General features: G+C 29.2%; 1 protein-coding gene across 3 annotated transcripts in view; it reads right to left on the bottom strand.

Moving 5' to 3' along the window:
• LOC124357732 (acyl-CoA:lysophosphatidylglycerol acyltransferase 1-like) overlaps positions 1 to 17,585 on the bottom strand; it is a 79,270-nt gene that overhangs the window by 39,861 nt on the left and 21,824 nt on the right. For 2 of the 3 annotated variants that reach the window (XM_046809742.1, XM_046809745.1), the window contains exon 3: positions 5,721 to 5,825. The exons of the other annotated variant lie outside the window; for it this stretch is intronic. In XM_046809742.1, coding sequence (XP_046665698.1) covers positions 5,721 to 5,825 — 105 coding nt within the window. The remainder of the gene's footprint in view (positions 1 to 5,720; positions 5,826 to 17,585) is intronic. 3 annotated transcript variants of the gene reach the window in all.

Genomic DNA, 17,585 nt, shown 5'->3' with positions numbered 1-17,585 from the left:
TACTTTTTGAAACTTTTATGTCATTAGAGACTTTGATACAAAGCACAGCCTGAACAGTCAAAATGCAGTCAAACTCAGCTACTGCTACTCAAACGAATGAAGGATTTGGCCAGCAGAAAACAAGTTTTAAAACTCAAATAACCCAAAATCAATAAGTTTTTCAAATAAAATATTTGATTGATTTCTTACAGTTGTGTTTATTTCTTGGGTATACAGGGCTATTCAGAAAGTAGATTACGTTTTACACTGTAGCTGCTAGGAGTGGGACTATCACAGCCATTTTTATTCAGAACACACATACGCCTCCCGAAAACCAAGGAGATGTGACTACCTAGTTGAACTCTCTAGCGATAGAATTTTATTACACAGGAATTTCAAAACTACTTCACCGCTATAATAAGTGTCTAAATTTGTATGGCGACTATGTTGAACAAAATTTTAGAGTTACTTTTAAATATATATAACACAATTTTTTTCTTTTACTTTGTTTTTTGTTCATCTGGATAACTCCTGTGCATACATCATTTGTAAATATGAAGTGAAATGTTTTCGTGTATGAGTGCAATTTTTTTTATTTAAAGATACAAATAAATCACAGTACAATATGTACTCGTATGTACATACATAGTGTTTATTATGATTTATCCTACAATTTTCAATTTAACTAGAAATTTTTAGCTTATGTTCTAAAATCCAAATCCTCCAAGTCCCAATTATTTTGGATTTTTGACTCTCTACTGTAGTGCAAATATTAAAATATTGAAATAATCACAGTGATTCAATACATCCTGGTAAAACAAACCAACGTCCCCTTACAGATTAGTTATTTTCACTATAACAGTTTATTTTAAAATGGTATGAGAATAAAAAAGCAAGGTGCTTTTATCACAGAAAAAGTTTTTTTTATTAAAATGTTCACTGTTTTAACATTTGAGTACAGTTTTGTATTTAGGTTACATCTCTACTTAAATAAAAGAAATGATTAAAGTATCCTATGAAACCCTAAGTTTCAATACTTCGTATGTTTAGAATAACTTAATTCTTCAGTGTGTATTAAACTTAAAAACACCATTTAGGATTTTTTATTTTAAAACACTAAAGATCCAGCCAGCACCATTACATGTACACACTAGTTCACCATCACATCACCAGTCTCGTTCTATAGTTTTATTGATTAGGTTTATTTTTTGTTGTTGATTAGTGACTGTAACTAAACTTAAGTTTGGCAATAGTCTGCAAACCTCTGTAGAAGTTTATTAGTACTAGACGAGGCATTGGAATGGTTAAATTAAAAACTATAAAATTGATTTCTTTGAATAGTTTAAAAGTGAATCTTATAACAGGAAAGTTTGTTTAAACATAGCAATGAATTCTAACTCTTAAATAAATGTATTTCTTTTACAAATATATTTTGCTTAGTTGAACTTTAAATTTTTTTAAATCAGTCGTCATATTTCTGTGATGTATAAACATAAACAGAGTCTTTACCTCATTTATTATATATATAAATATTGTGTTGTTGATGTAGTTCTGGCTGACAAATATACAAGTGCCTCACAGTTCACTGTGTTTCATTGTTCCTATTCTAAGCTAACAGTAGCTGGACAGTGTTATTCTGCTGTTATTGTGGTTTGGTTGTTTAATTATAGCGTAAGCCTTTGCATTAGGATGGCCACCACTGCTAGCCACAGCCATTTCTTCAGTGGCTCAGAGAGGGTTTTGTTTACATTGTCTTCTCAGATCAGGTGGCTAGCCCTGCTGGTCATCATAGTTTCCGAGTCAGCTCATACATATTTAGTAATTTGCATTTTCCTCTGAGGTGGAATGTCTGGCACAGCTGGTCATTAAAGGGTTTGTTACTATATTCTACAAGTTTTGGTTGGTGTTGAAACATGAAAAAAAGAAACTGCAATAGCCAGCAATGCTAACCACCTGAAATGACAAACAAAACTTAACTCTTCTTGAGCATTGGATGAATATATATATATATACAAATTGTCTGTTATGAAGAATTGTCGTATATACGATGTTACTGTGAAAAGTAACAGTATGTAAAAATATAAAAGTAAAAGAAGAAAATATTCTTTTTTACTAAAAATAAACGATTTTCCAAGCAAAAAATGAATAGGAATATACATTTTTTTAAATAGAATTACATATTTATAGTTATATTGATTAAAAATTGTCATTATATGTCATTCCTAATTAAAATTTTTTATAAAATATAAATATAAAAACAAAACATTCCAATTACTGTATTGTTCTGTGGTGACTTAAAACCTATCAATTTCAGGGTTAAAATGAAAATTAATTATAGTAAAATAGTGAAAATATTCCGAGTCAGCTCATACATATTTAGTAATTTGCATTTTCCTCTGAGGTGGAATGTCTGGCACAGCTGGTCATTAAAGGGTTTGTTACTATATTCTACAAGTTTTGGTTGGTATTGAAACATGAAAAAAAGAAACTGCAATAGCCAGCAATGCTAACCACCTGAAATGACAAACAAAACGTAACTCTTCTTGAGCATTGGATGAATATATATATATATACAAATTGTCTGTTATGAAGAATTGTCGTATATACGATGTTACTGTGAAAAGTAACAGTATGTAAAAATATAAAAGTAAAAGAAGAAAATATTCTTTTTTACTAAAAATAAACGATTTTCCAAGCAAAAAATGAATAGGAATATACATTTTTTTAAATAGAATTACATATTTATAGTTATATTGATTAAAAATTGTCATTATATGTCATTCCTAATTAAAATTTTTTATAAAATATAAATATAAAAACAAAACATTCCAATTACTGTATTGTTCTGTGGTGACTTAAAACCTATCAATTTCAAGGTTAAAATGAAAATTAATTATAGTAAAATAGTGAAAATATTAGCAAACGAGTGAAACTTGTAAGCGTTTTCTTAGCCCCAGTTAAAATGGCAGTTTTCATACAATCTTAATTGTTTCTTCACAATCACAACCAAAGTATATGTTACTGTGCGAGTAAACACTTGATTGTAATTTATAGTACAAATATTAAAATTGTAACTTTACGAAACATAACATGTGTGTTCAAGAAAGTTATATTTAATGTTATTAAAAAGACAAGGAAAATAAATTAAACATAACAATGTTACTGAATAGTGAAGAAATATCAGAATTCATAAAATACAGATAGCGTATGATTTAAGGTTACTTGAGTGATGACAGCTCACACAAAGAGCCCAATTACATTCACTCTTTGATTACATCAGCCAAAAACATATTTGTTAGAAAATGAGATCTTGTTACTTATAGTGTGATTCATTGTGAACATGCAGAAAACATATTCATTGCTATTATTTTTTAATATTAATCTGTGGTTAAAAGTGTAACATAAATACATATTACAATTGTACTAGCTACGAGTTGAAAGGAAGTTAGAGAATTATAACAAGTTGTTTACTCTTATTAAAGTTAATAAAAAGTTATTGCAATTCATAATAAAATCAAGTCATTATTATTTGAATCTGGTTACACCCATATAATCTCCGATACACATTTTTTAGTACAATTTTAGGATCATGTACTATCTGTATTTTAAATAGTACATTAAACCAAAATGGTTTACTTATGAGAGACGGTTTGGTTTTGTGCCAACAACAGTACAACAAAAATAGCTGATAATATTTTTAATATTATTCTGATGAATTTTAAAAATGAATTGATGTTATCTGTATTGTTAATTTGCTTTTCATTGCGTTTTTTTTTTTTTTTTTTTTTTTTTTTTTTTTTTTTTTTTTATAGGAAATATTTTTTTAATGGGACTAGGAATGACAAACAACTTTCATTATACTTGGAAACAATTAGTTGACAAGCAATTGGAAGTATGATTTTCAGCTTATTATAGTCAGAGTTCTTCTAGAATCTGTTGTACAACTTTTTAATTGTAAATTTATCAAAACTTTTTGCACTTTAAGTTCATCAGGGATGGACAATTCTGATATAGTTTAGTGACAACTAAAAAAATAATATTTGTTTTGAATCAAGTAATGAATCAACATACTTGTAAAATTCTTAGGTATATAAAATAAAATAAAATATAATATAAAATAATCATTGAGATGGCGTTGTCATATTACACAATAGTAAACATAATGTTGTCAGTAGTAAAGTTGTTTATTATTTATGTAAAAAAAAATATTGATTTATCCACTCCTATCCTATGGGAAACATTTGGAAGTCAACACAGTAGCAGTACAAAAAGCTTTTAAATGGCAAAAAAGCACTAAGAAATAATCACTGTTGTTGAATAGTTTTTATAAGTGTTAAGCAATTCTGTTATTTTTTTTATCAAATGTGTTGAATATTTTTGTATTGTAATTAATAATTGTTTTAAACGCTATATGATTTATAAGGTTCATACTGTCATTTTATTTATTATAAAACCGCTTTTATACATTTTATTTATGCAACAAAATATTATGTAAATTAGAATGTTGATTGCAACTGGCCTTTAAGTTGACTATGTCCAGTAAACCAATGTTTAAGGACAGTGCAAAATATAAATTACGATTTATTTATAAGAAAACAATAAAATGTGTCTATATCAGTATCCATAAGAGCACACCTATTAATTTAAAAAAATTTCGGATGGTATGTTGACAATGCTTTGCATTTTGACTAAAATATTTCTTAATACTGACCTTTTAAAAATTTCAGTAGATCTAAAATTTGCACATTTTATTTTTTCATCTAATGAAAAATAGTCATTTTATGAAATTTTTAATTTAATCAAAGTTGTTTAGCTTCTAATGGGAATAATAATTTCACACACATACACTTACACATGTAGACATACATGTTTTAAGGAAAACCCATTTTCAATTTAAAAAAATCACAAACAATGAAAAATAAATTTTTACATTTGAAGTTTCCAAAACGTCATTCCTAATATTACAACATTTCAAATCCTTGAAGTTTTTACGTGTTAATGTATGAACTAGCAAATCATCTTTGACATGTTGAAGCAAGGTCACTTGGGAAAATACAATTTGTTCCAGAAAAAACCACAGAACATTTTATTAGTGTCCTGGAGAAAAATGTTTTTAAACAGACAACAAGCAACAATGCAGTACTTTTTATTATTCCTTGACACTGAAGGACACAGGAAAACGGCCACTCCAGAAAACTGCCACCTGTATAGGAAATGACAATGGTGTTAAGTATGAAGAAGAATATTTACAGAGCCAATACCAGGGAGTTATTGGAGAAGGTTACACAAGTCTACAAACAGTTGGCCCAAACCTGGCAACAAGAGGCAGGGACAGAGTTAATACATTCTGACAAATGTTTCTCTAAAACATTACCATAAGGCAGATGAGCAATATTCAGTTAGTAACATTTCTCAACCTTACAATCTTTATTGCTTTTATAATGTGTACTTATTTATAAAAATAAATAAATTACCATAAAACTTGAGGTATTTGTAGTCTCAATACTATAAAGTCCAGCAGTGTAATTTAAAATTAAATTAACTTACAAGAAAATATTTACAGTTTTCATGATTTAATATAAAAATTACATATTTTCCAAATTTTTAAGAAAGTGCACTATTTATTTAAAGCTTGGTTTGGGTTGAGAATGATACTATACTGTATATGGTAAATGTCCGGAGAAGAAGCTTCCTAACTACAGGGGTCGGAGCAACGAGAAGTGCCCACATGCCAGCAATACCTGGTTGGGATAGAGAGCAGCCGAGAAGTGAGTGAACGCCTATTGAGAGCTAAGTTCCTCAGGTCTTCCGGGTCTAGGAGCAAAATGTCTTCCTCATCGGACGAGCTGAAAGGGCCAACAAGGATCAAAACTGAGACTAAGGGTTACACAAAATAACAGAAACAATATTGACAAATCATAGATAGGAATAAAAACAATGGTGTAAACAAGGCTTAATCCACACTATTCTTTAATTTCCTGATGTTGAGGAGAAATATTATCATATAATTCACAAAACTGAATTAACAATAAATTACAGTCAGGAGGTAAATAATTTTTCATTGTTGGAATTTAAAGGTATCTGTCCTTTTGACACATCACTGCCTTAAATACACTATAATAAATAAATTTATGTAGTCCTGAGGTTTTGTAAGTGGCATAAAAATATGATGTTGGGTGAAATACCAGGTGAAGAGACAAACTTTTTGTTTGGACTTCACCTTCACGTTCAGCATACCAAAAAAAGGTTGAGACTTTATTTAAAAAAATAATAGAATTTAAAATTGGAGATTTATATAAAATAGTTCAATATTGAATTAAATTCAAAATATCTTCCATATTTAAATTCTAAAATTGCAGTGCCTGACAAGAATAACCCAACTACGAAATTATATTTGACCATCCATAAGTGTTTTTATTTAAACCTAAACTAAGCAAGATATGCATTTAAATAATTCACAATTAATTTAAGAAATACATTTTATTTCTTTTATACTCAATTTAAGTTTTAATAACTGATAATGATTCATTTTGAATACTTGTACAACATAAAAGAGACGAGTTTAAGAATGAGCAGTGCATTATTATGCTGTTATCGATAGAGATTGAAATGGTAAATTAAAGGTGACAGCATACAATAATAACCAGCCAGACACAAGACTGATCAATCACTTGCCAAACATCACCAAGATTTGCAGCCAATAACCTTGCTGATGCAATTCGTGCTATCTAACAATAGGGGACCTACATATAACTCAGTGTGTTATTTCATTGTTTTAAAAACCAATATGATTTGGGCATAATATCTTATTATTTATTAACAATGACAGGTGAATAAATTATTCATTTATCTACAAGCACAACTAATTACAATACAAACAAAAGTAAATGATTGAAAAGAGATAAAACGAATAAATTATTTATACTTGTGATGTCTTATGTTCACGTTCACTTCTCATATTTATTGCTAGACCTTCAACCATCATGGTAGCTATATTTGTGAGAGTTCCTACATTCATAGGGGGGGGGGGTGTGGAGAGCAAAAGGAGAAAATCATATATGCACTGTTACTTCCACTCACCCAAACTGAAAATGTTTAAATCACAACTTCTTGTGACACATCCAATGAAAGTCCATGAAAATGATACATTTTTTTATAATAACTCAAATACAACCAGTTGTTGGTCATTATGCTTAAGAGATTCTATGTTACTTCTTACCTAAATAGATTATATTATTTTATATGTTACTATGAGAAAACTAACAAATAAATGTCTAAAGAAATTTTGTTTAATTAACACATGTAACTCACCTAATCCGAATTTTTGTTACTTAAGACATATTTTGATTCTAGTTCTAGTATTACCTGTAGTCGTGTGCTATTATAACCCCAATATGTGTAGATGAGCTTTTATCCCTGAATTCCTTTTTTAGAATCTTCAAATGGAAAGATAAAATTAAATATTTATGCTGGTCTTCTCAGTTGTATTTGGTTTTACAAGAGATTGTATATTTTCCTTACTCATAAACAGAATAAAAGTGACACACAAATATAAAGGTCACCATTGGGATGATAAATAGTTAGAAATGGGATATTTGATACAGGAAATTAAGATCCAACATCCTCCCAATACATCCAAAACCTGCTCACTTGTGTGAAACAGTTAGGAGCTCTCCTGTAGTAGTAATTTGTTATGAAACTATTACCAGATATGAAGCTATTAATAACACGTAAAAGAAATAAGACACTTTAAGGAATGAAAAAGGCCAACTTTCACTCATCAGTTTTATTTATCATGCCATTTTTAAATTATATTAACCCCCAAATTTGCTAGCCTATCTTGGTGTCTTAAGTTGGTAAGTTTTTCAAATGCTTTTGAGTTAAATTTGGTATTTTATTTAATTACAGAGTATTTTGTGGGATGCATTTGGTTTATTTCTTTTATGACTGAAATGTCAAAATATTTGTGGTGTCACTTGCACCAGGCTTTCATGTAAAATAAATAATAAAAAGAACTGACACATTTTGATGAAACAATTAAAATTCTAGTAAAGAAACTTAGATTTTCTGCCAATTAGTTTTCTTAAATTAACTTTGTACCTTTGTTTAACTATTTGTATTCTTTATTGATGTACTTATATATATTTTGTGCCCTGTAAAATGTAAAACTGCTTATCAACATTTTCGTCTCTCTTAGGTGAACTTTAATTGGTTCCATAAGTAATATAGCTAATAATTTTATTTATTCTTAATTTTAAAATTTTCGTTTTTTTAATGAACCTTTCTCGAGTTTGATTTGCTAATTTTGCATATTAGCAGGAAATTCGTTTCCTGAATTTATCTGCTCACATCAGGAAGTAGGTTTTCGATGTTGTAAGTTTCAGCAGTAAATCTGCTGATAAGGTGTTTAAAATAAAAAAAAATTCCTATTTAAAAAGTGGCAATTTTCAAGAGATGGCGTAACATAAAGATTCCGTAACCAAGATTTGTTCAGAGTTCCAACTGCTGGGGGGAGGGGAGTGTCTTAACCTCATCTTTTGAAATATGAAACTTATCTTACGGTGAGAGTATGATCGAATATTTCGGCGGGCATGGCTCCAAACAATTCATCAGTGGAAAACCTGTCAGATTTGGATTTAAGGCTTGATGCTTGACTACACCATCTGATTATCTAATTAATTTTTATATTTATCAAGGCAAAAGTTTTAATATTCCTACTGATTATAAACCTCTTTATGGGAAGGCTGCTTTGGTAAATATGCTGACAAATTTGATGATAAGAATCAAAGAAAAGAGTTTTCATGACGCAGCTCTTTGTACTGATTTGTGGCAACATTATCTATTGGTGTGCAAATAGGTTGGAAAATAGTGCTGGAGTCAATTCACTAACAACTGTAAAACGTTTCTCTCAGAAAGATAAGAAACATGTTTCAGTTTTGAGACCTGCTCTGTTTACAGAATGCAATAAAAGTATACTAGGAACAGACAAAATGGACCAAAACATTGTTCAGAATAGAATTCGGATTCAATCCAAAAAGAAGTATCGGTCGATTTTAATATGGCAAAGATGTTTCTATTCAAAATGCATTGCAGCTGAGAAGGCACTGTGGCAACATTAGACGCCAGTTTGAGTTTAGAAGAGAACTAGTTTCCACCTACATCACTGGATAAGGGGAGGCAGGAAAAGGTCCTCAGAGACCAATATCCTCCAAGAGATCACTCTCTGGAAACATAATTTTTGAAGAAGTGCACTATAGTAGGGGAGCCCGGGATGCTAAATATGCATTGACTAAAGCATCATGGGGACCTATGGGATTGTAAAAATTAAGTTGTAAAACGAAAAAAGTTTATGATAAGTTTTTCATTTTAGTGTGGAGGAAAGCATGTAAAAATTTTCAAAAATGTAAAAAAAAAACAGTCACATGTAAATACTTGAGTGTGTCAGACATTCATAATGTATACGCGCTATGTCTTTCTGATAACCGAGCAATAATAATCTGACAAGTAATTAGTGGAGGGTGGTTATAAAAAGGGGTAGAAAAAAAAAAATTATTTCAGGCGTGTCAGATATTCAGAGCGAATGTTCAGTAAACTCAAAAAAGTGTCCTATTCAAATGACTGACAATTTGGACGTGGTCAAAAGTCATAGCAAATTTTTGAAAATGTACAAAAAATGCGGCCTTGAAATACTCAAGCGCGTTAGATATTTATACAGGCCGTTCAACTTGATGCCCTAATTGTTCTAAATGATAATCTGACAATAATGTGGAGGAATATTATTGTTAATCTGACAACACAATTTTTTTTTGTTTTTTTAAATATTTATTTATATAAAAATTAATAAAAAAAATATTTAAAATAAGTACAAATTTCACACTTACATCACTCATTATTGTATTGTATATAAAACTTATAGCATTAAATTCACAAAATTGTTTTAAGACACAACAAATAAATATAGACGTTGTACATCAACAAGAACACGTTGTTATTGTGATCAACTGAGATGACATTATGGCAGCAGATGGTAGTGTGCGGATGGTGCGAGAGAGTGAGTGAAAGATAGAGAAAGAGTGAGAAGGAAACAGAGACGCGGAGTGGGAAATATACAGTTCTCAGCAGCTGTACACTCTGCACTATATTCATGGTTTTAGCTACCTCACCCTATAAGAATCGTCAGATTATATTTTTTTCCGTAATCCTTTAATGATTTCCTTCAAAATAAAAAAAAGTTGAATCGCGCTCGAGTATTTCAAGGTAACGTATTTTTTTTACATCTTTGTGACTTGCTTATTTCCTTATACCAAGCTTAAATCGTCAATTTACACTGTTCTACATGTACTTAACTTACCTTGTCTACATCTGACGTGCACGAGTTTTTCTGAGGATCGATTTTTTTACTAGTCTGACGGTCTGCCCTCAACGCAGGCCCCTATATTAAAGGTTTATATATGGTAGGGGTACATTACAGGGTACGACGTTTCTTCCCATATAATTTTCTGACGCGCTCTAGTAACACGGAATATCCCCGCTTGGGCTCCCCTACTACTACAATGAAATTAATTAGTTGGTTACTACAGTATTATACATAAAAACTGAGATATGATGGAGAAGGATTTACCTCAATTATGCGGTTTATGTACAAAAATTGTATCCTTGGATTTTGCTAGAAGTGCTTTGAAAATGTTCAGACTGTCACTCCAGTTATAAGCTATTTTGTATAATATTAAGCATAATACGTAGAAGATAAAATTCATCTTAATAAACACATTTAGATTATATATATTTTTTTTAACATAATTAATATAAAATTAAGTTTCAGTCATATAGCAGTGAAATGTCTTAGCGTTGCCACATGACATCATTTTTACACGAGTGAATAAATAAAAAAATTGCAACATAATTTTTCTATTTTTTAACTCTACAAAGTGCATTAAAAATGTAGTTATTCTGTATTTTAAAAGAAAATAATAATTCGGGTAGAAATGGGTTAAACAACTTTTACATATATTTACATTTTTTAAATGATTAATTGGAACTTTGAATACCCACATTACAACACAGTAACAAAATGTTCGTTGGTTTGTTGTTGCCATTGTTTTTAAGCCTGTTTCTTGAAACTTCTAGACGTTGAGTCAATGTATTATCACTAGAATCTAAGCTACATTGGACTGAATAGTTAGTGTTGAGGAAGAGTTAGGGTGGTAGTAAAAGATAACACAATAGAAATGTTGCTACAATGATATCAGTGTGTGAGTTCACTGGAGACCAGAAGTACTGCTGCTGCTGCTGCTGCTTTTGTTTGATATTATACTCAATTGACATGAGAGACAATCTTAGAAGTAATATTTACAACTGATAAAAATTGTTCAAGTTGTTTACGTTTAAAAGGTTATGAGTGACCTGTTACTCTCAACTATCTTCTCAATATTTATTTCCTGACCTAATTGTTTACATGAGGTTATCAATGTTTACCTTTGGTAACAACATAACAAATAATGTCTTATTTATTATGTACACAATTATTATATTTTCATTACATTCTAGTGTTGGGTTATATTTTATAAAAAATATTATGTACATTTATTTTATTAATTTAAATCAAATGTTGGGTAAAATATTTGTGTTCTATGACAAAATTCTGACACCGTTATTGTTCCTTTTCTATTTTACCTCGTTACCTGGAATGGTACAAGATGGGAACAGTACAATATGTATTTTCTAGCTATTGCCCTGGGCTTTGCACACAATTTTTAAATCAAAATCCGTAGCCTATGTACTTATGATGAAATATGATGGTTCCCTATGATATTTTTCAAATGTAAGTAGGCATAAAATCAGGTAAATATTATTTCCGTGTTCATTGTTAAACAATCAGAAGTCGAAGGAATAAATAAGTTACATGTGACAAACTTGTACCAAGTTTTGCACATAAAGGAGTAATTCTGGTTCAAATAAAATGTATTTTGGATGCCGAGACTGAGTTTGCTTAGTTGTCCATATAAAGAAAATGTATACGAGGTTTAACAACCTTTCTACGGCTAGGCTTCTTCATAAGACACTTCACAAAAATAAATTGAAAAAATATCTTATTGAGGATGTTCATAATAAATTTTTCTGAGTAATTTAGTTTGTAAAATAAATATTTGGAATATGTAAATTTTAAATGTAATTTTTGTGATCTTTGTAAAAATAATACAGTTTTCTGTGTTGTGGTCAATCTTCTTGATTTAATACTTCTGTGTTACATCTTCAGTCTTTACTTGATTAATAAAATATAAAACTTACTTAATTGCTATGAGTTTAAATACCTTTGTCTGCTAACATGTTCTTATATTTTAAGATTTCTTTTGATTTAATATGTCCAGTATTAATACAATTATTTGCAACTCTAAAACCTGCAGATTACTCTTATTTATTAAATTTTATGTGTGGGAACAATATTCTTTAAATGTTATATGAACTTTTCATTTTGCTTGTCTCATTTATATCTTATAGCAGTCATCACACTATACTTTATAAATTACAATTTTTATTTTCTTCACCACCTTTTGGTTCTTCCAGTTTATTCTTCAAATCACTGTTTCTTTGTATGTAATACTAGTGTATGTTTTATAATGATTTTTGTACATATTTTGATAAATGTGTCTTTATAGTTTTTATTTATAGAGGCGAAGTTCGGACTACAAGTCCTCTCTTTCACTTAATCTATTTCTTTCTTATTTTGTGTTAGGTGTTTTAATTGGTAAAAGTTTGTTTTGACTTTTTCTACATGTTTCTTTTATCTTTTTAAACAAATATTCAACTAAACCCGTTTTAAATTTATTAAACATTTGTTATATACTGAAGTTTTATTTGAAATCTTTCTTCTGATTGAGGAGTAGAAAAATCTCCTTTATATATGGGTATATATTATGGGTTAAATATTATAGATGAGGTGTGTTCAAAAAGTAAAGGTAATTAATTATTAAGTTTCATGGGTTTGGAGAGACAGATTGTCAAGATTTTTTTATTATGTTGGTACTAATGCTCCTGAAGTATAATACAATTTCCAGCTGTAGTCATTGTTTACTTTTTCAGTGGCAGCTGCTAAGGTTAGACATGTTTTATGAACTCAGCAATTTTTATTTGTTAAAAAAGTGGATCAAAGAATTTGTATCAAATTTTGTGTGAAAAATTAAATAAGAGTGTTACAAAGTGTAGGGAATGTTAACAAAGGCCTATGGTGAGTTTGCTATTAGTAAAACAAGGGTTTACAAGTGATATAAGCATTTCAAAGGTGAAGACATTGAAGATGGCGAATGCTCCGGATGCCCCAGTACATCAACCAATGAAAACATGAAAAAGTGGAAGATAGGGTCATGAAAGATAGTCTTATTGATCACAGAACTTGCTGATGATACAGGAATATCAATTGGCTTGTACCATCAAATTTTTTTGAATGTTTGGGTATGAAACCTTTAGCCTGATAAAATCAAGATTTTGTATTACAATTTTTCATTGGCGAATTGATTTCATTGGCATATAAGCTTCTATTATACTAGCTGTTATTTTTATATTTTTTTTTAGACTAGTGATGTACCTTTTTATAGATGAATTCATCCTATTCCATGTATAAGCTTATACATTTGAAGAAATAGAGAATACCTACTACTAACCAACAAATAAGGCTCAAGACTTTAACAAATTTAAAAAGACGGTAAGAATGTATTTGACAAATCTCTTTATTGAAACCCTCTTGTATTAAGTAAATTAAATACTAATAGAGATGAATTTGTATGTATTTTTTTAAAAAAGCTAGCTAAAAGTTGGTTGCAATTATTATTTAAATAAAATTTTGAAAATTTGTTTACAAAACTAAACAAAAATAACTTTCAAACCTCATTTATGTATAGTGCTGCTGTCTCTAGTAATTTACAATATTTATAGAAAATTTATAGTAAAATTATGTGATTGATTTGTATGATTTGTTTATTTTTATTAATAATAAAATAAAAAAGTAAAAGTAAAAGTAAAGAATGTCTTATTTTACCAGGCGAAGTTAGGGCTAAGAAGCCCTCTCTAACGCTTAACCTGGCCTCTCTAACTCTTAATAAATAAAGAATGTAACACAAATGTTAGTTTTCTTTTTGTAAAATTTTAACAGGTCTAATTAAAATTGTGAAAAACTTTTTTTTTTGACTTGGAAATACATTGTTAAGGTTCGAATTAGCTTTTGAACTTGATGGTTTTTGTCTGAATTTACCAGAAAATAATAATATGTGAAATATCATACTTCACCTAGTGTTAGCTATATGTTACTAATGTTTTATTTTTTACTTGTTATTTAGTATTTAGTGTTTTTATATCTTGACAAGCCTTTATAACATTGTAATGTTCTAGTGGGCTAACAAATCATTTCATTTTATAATAAAATATTTGTTTAATTTAAAACTTGCATTATATGAAATGCCATGGAAATATTCACAAAATACATGAACGATACAATGCAATTCTCACCAGTACCACAAACTTGACAAACATATATAAATAAAACACGACCCAGTACCAATCTTACACATTATACTTTAAACAATATACGGAAACGATTACAATAAACATTCTTAGTATTTTGTTCTAACATAATTCAGATTATCAATTTTTTTTAAATAGAAAACACTGTTAAATTTCAACAATTATAAATGCATAACAAAATAAGAACACCAATTAATTACGTAAATATAGGAGAAAATATTTTTTTATGAGTAATTCAAATACTTTTATTAAAAGTATGTTACTTTTTGTACAGGATTGCAGGTGTATATGCTAAAATATGAATGGGAAAAATTATAAAGGTTATAGAAATTAAAATGTTACATGGGGGAAAAGAAATACATTTCACATTTGAACGTAAGAGGAGTAGTGCTAAGCTAGCACTCTGTAAATATTTTTCAGAGTAACTAACTACAGGGAACTGAAAGCCCTTGACAGTGGCTGTGTGATTATGATTATAAAGCTGATGGAATAAATTGTGACACAAAAGCTGTGTGGCTGGAGACCCCATCCTCGCCTGTAGTAGTTATTTCTAAGCAATTTCCCTCTTAGACTGAGTATGGGAGAGGGGTGAATGAACCTCATTCCGAAATATCATTCTGAAAAAATTATACTTCCATGGAAGAATTATATTTCCATATTAGCCGTGGAAGAAATTTTATTGAAAAATTATTCTTTTACAACAAGTAAAATATCGGACTGGCTGGGCCTACCACTGTTACAGGTGTTAACATGCTGATTTTGGTGTTTCCATGCTCTGATAATTTTATTAAGTATTACAAAGAAATAAGATCTTAGTTATGGAACTTTAATTAATTTTCTCACTAACACAAAAATTATTTCATGTTTTATTAATGTTATCAAAGTTTAATAGCTACTGAATTCGCACCTGACGAATCTTCGAAATGTTGTGTTATACATTTTTTAACATATAACAATAGCAAATATCCGAAATCCTTTTATTCTTTCAAACCTCCCAACGTCATTAATGAACTTTAAACATAGAACATAATATACATTTTGTAACATATAACAATACCAAAAGTACGAAATCCTTTTATTCTTTTAAACCTTCCATCTTCATTAATGAACTAGACAACGTAAAGTAGTAAGGTTCCAAAACAATAATAATCTTCTAAAAAAATAAGAACAAAAAATATACAGAATGTCTACCTTAATTGTGGCACTATTGGTAACTGAAAAGTAACTAAATGTACAGGTAAGTTAAAATTGGGAATATAACCAACTTTTGATGCTAAACGTATGCTGCTATTTTTAAGATGGTGACCATCAATATTGTTATGCAATAGCCTACATTATACTTTCTTGCAATTTAAAAAAAGGAATATTTCAAAATATTGTATACTTGAAAATATTTTTAACTAATTAATTTGAAATATACAGTCTGTTACAGTTTATAAAAATTATGATTTTTGCCATATCTTTAATTACTTTTAATTTACATACTAAATTATTACTTTTAATTACATTTTATCCATTACTTTTAATTACTTACACACCATTGTGTAAGTAATTAAAAATGTAATACAAAAGTGAATTACATTAGTGTCAAGTATACTACTAGTATTGTATATAATTATAATAAAACTTCAGAATAATTAATTCGTACCAACATAATTATGAAATGGAATATTTAGCAAATTATTACTTGCTTTATTTGTCGGCTTGCTGGACATAACTTCTTTATTTAAATTATACTAAAACCTAAACAGAAAATCAAATGTTTAAATGGTGTTATTCTTGTGTTTTTTTTCTCATTTAGGTGCTGCAGAGCTTACTTAAATTTTTACAGGTTGAGTATTTAGGTATAAAATTGATATAGGTTGATATACTAATATGCAATAGTAGCAAAGCTAAAAAGGGCAACCTGTATATCATCACCATCCACAGTATATGTTCATTTCATGATGTTTTCAATCAATCCTTTTCTAAGCAGGACTGGGCTCTTGTCATTTTAATTATTTAGTCTGATAAGCAGTTACAAAAAGAAGCTAACAAAAGAACAGTTCAACGCTTGCTAATGGTTACAAGGAGCAGGGGCAGGGACTGGGGCACATTGTAAGGTAACCGAGAACAAGCTACTGGCTACCGATTGAGTCATCAGTTAGTCAAGAGAGCTTAACAAAGCCACAATAGGGGCTGAGGGGTGAGGTGATGGGGTGGCAAGGGTTCCACACAATACTGAACAGCTCACTCACTCTTCAGTTAAGCTGCTCCAATACACTTTATTAAAATATTACTTGGTTTCTGGTGTTATTATTGAAGGAAGTATTAATTTATATAAAGTTTCTGTATTTAATTTATTATTAATCTAAGAATGTAGTTATAAGACAATAATAGTATTATATGGCTTAAGGTTTCCTTAATTAAACATGTATGGAATCTTATCAGTCCTATAAATAAATAATTTAGCCTGTACTTAAACTTACAAATACATATTATTATTCCCTCCGTTATATCTATATGAACTATACTTAACCAATCACAAATTAACATTACGTGACAAAAATGACTAAATGAAGAAACTCTAAAACAGTATTACAGGACTTGGTAGTTACTGTAGAAGTTTGATTGATTTTAAAGTACTTTACAGGTAAAAAAGAAATTCAAGAATCACACACTGCTTGCTTCACGTAATAGTAAAATTAAATAAATGGATTACCCTAAATCCCTTTTAACTGACCACTTACTGCAATAAAGCTTGTTTGAATAGTGAAAAATCAGTTAAAATGAAAATTATCATTATACAATACATTTTATCCTAATAAGTCTAATTTTATATTGATTGCTGTTTGTTTCATAATCACTTATGTTTCACTCCCTCATTACGTGAATTAATTATACAAAATACAATACACATAATACATAGTACTCACAAAAAAGTTCACAACAAACTGTAAGCAATATTGAGCAATATTTTCCTTAAGAACTTCTTAGTTCTACTTTCTTCAGTAGAAACATCAAATTTTAGTGACTTGCTCATTATAATTTAGTTTAAAATTGATATCTTACTTCCTGATGTGATGGCTAAGTCGAGGGTCAGTTGATCTGAT

Source organism: Homalodisca vitripennis, chromosome 3, assembly GCF_021130785.1.
Source record: "Homalodisca vitripennis isolate AUS2020 chromosome 3, UT_GWSS_2.1, whole genome shotgun sequence".
Taxonomy (NCBI): Eukaryota; Metazoa; Arthropoda; class Insecta; order Hemiptera; family Cicadellidae; genus Homalodisca; species Homalodisca vitripennis.
The sequence above is the reverse complement of the archived record's forward strand: the minus strand, read 5'-3'. Positions and strand labels throughout refer to the sequence as shown.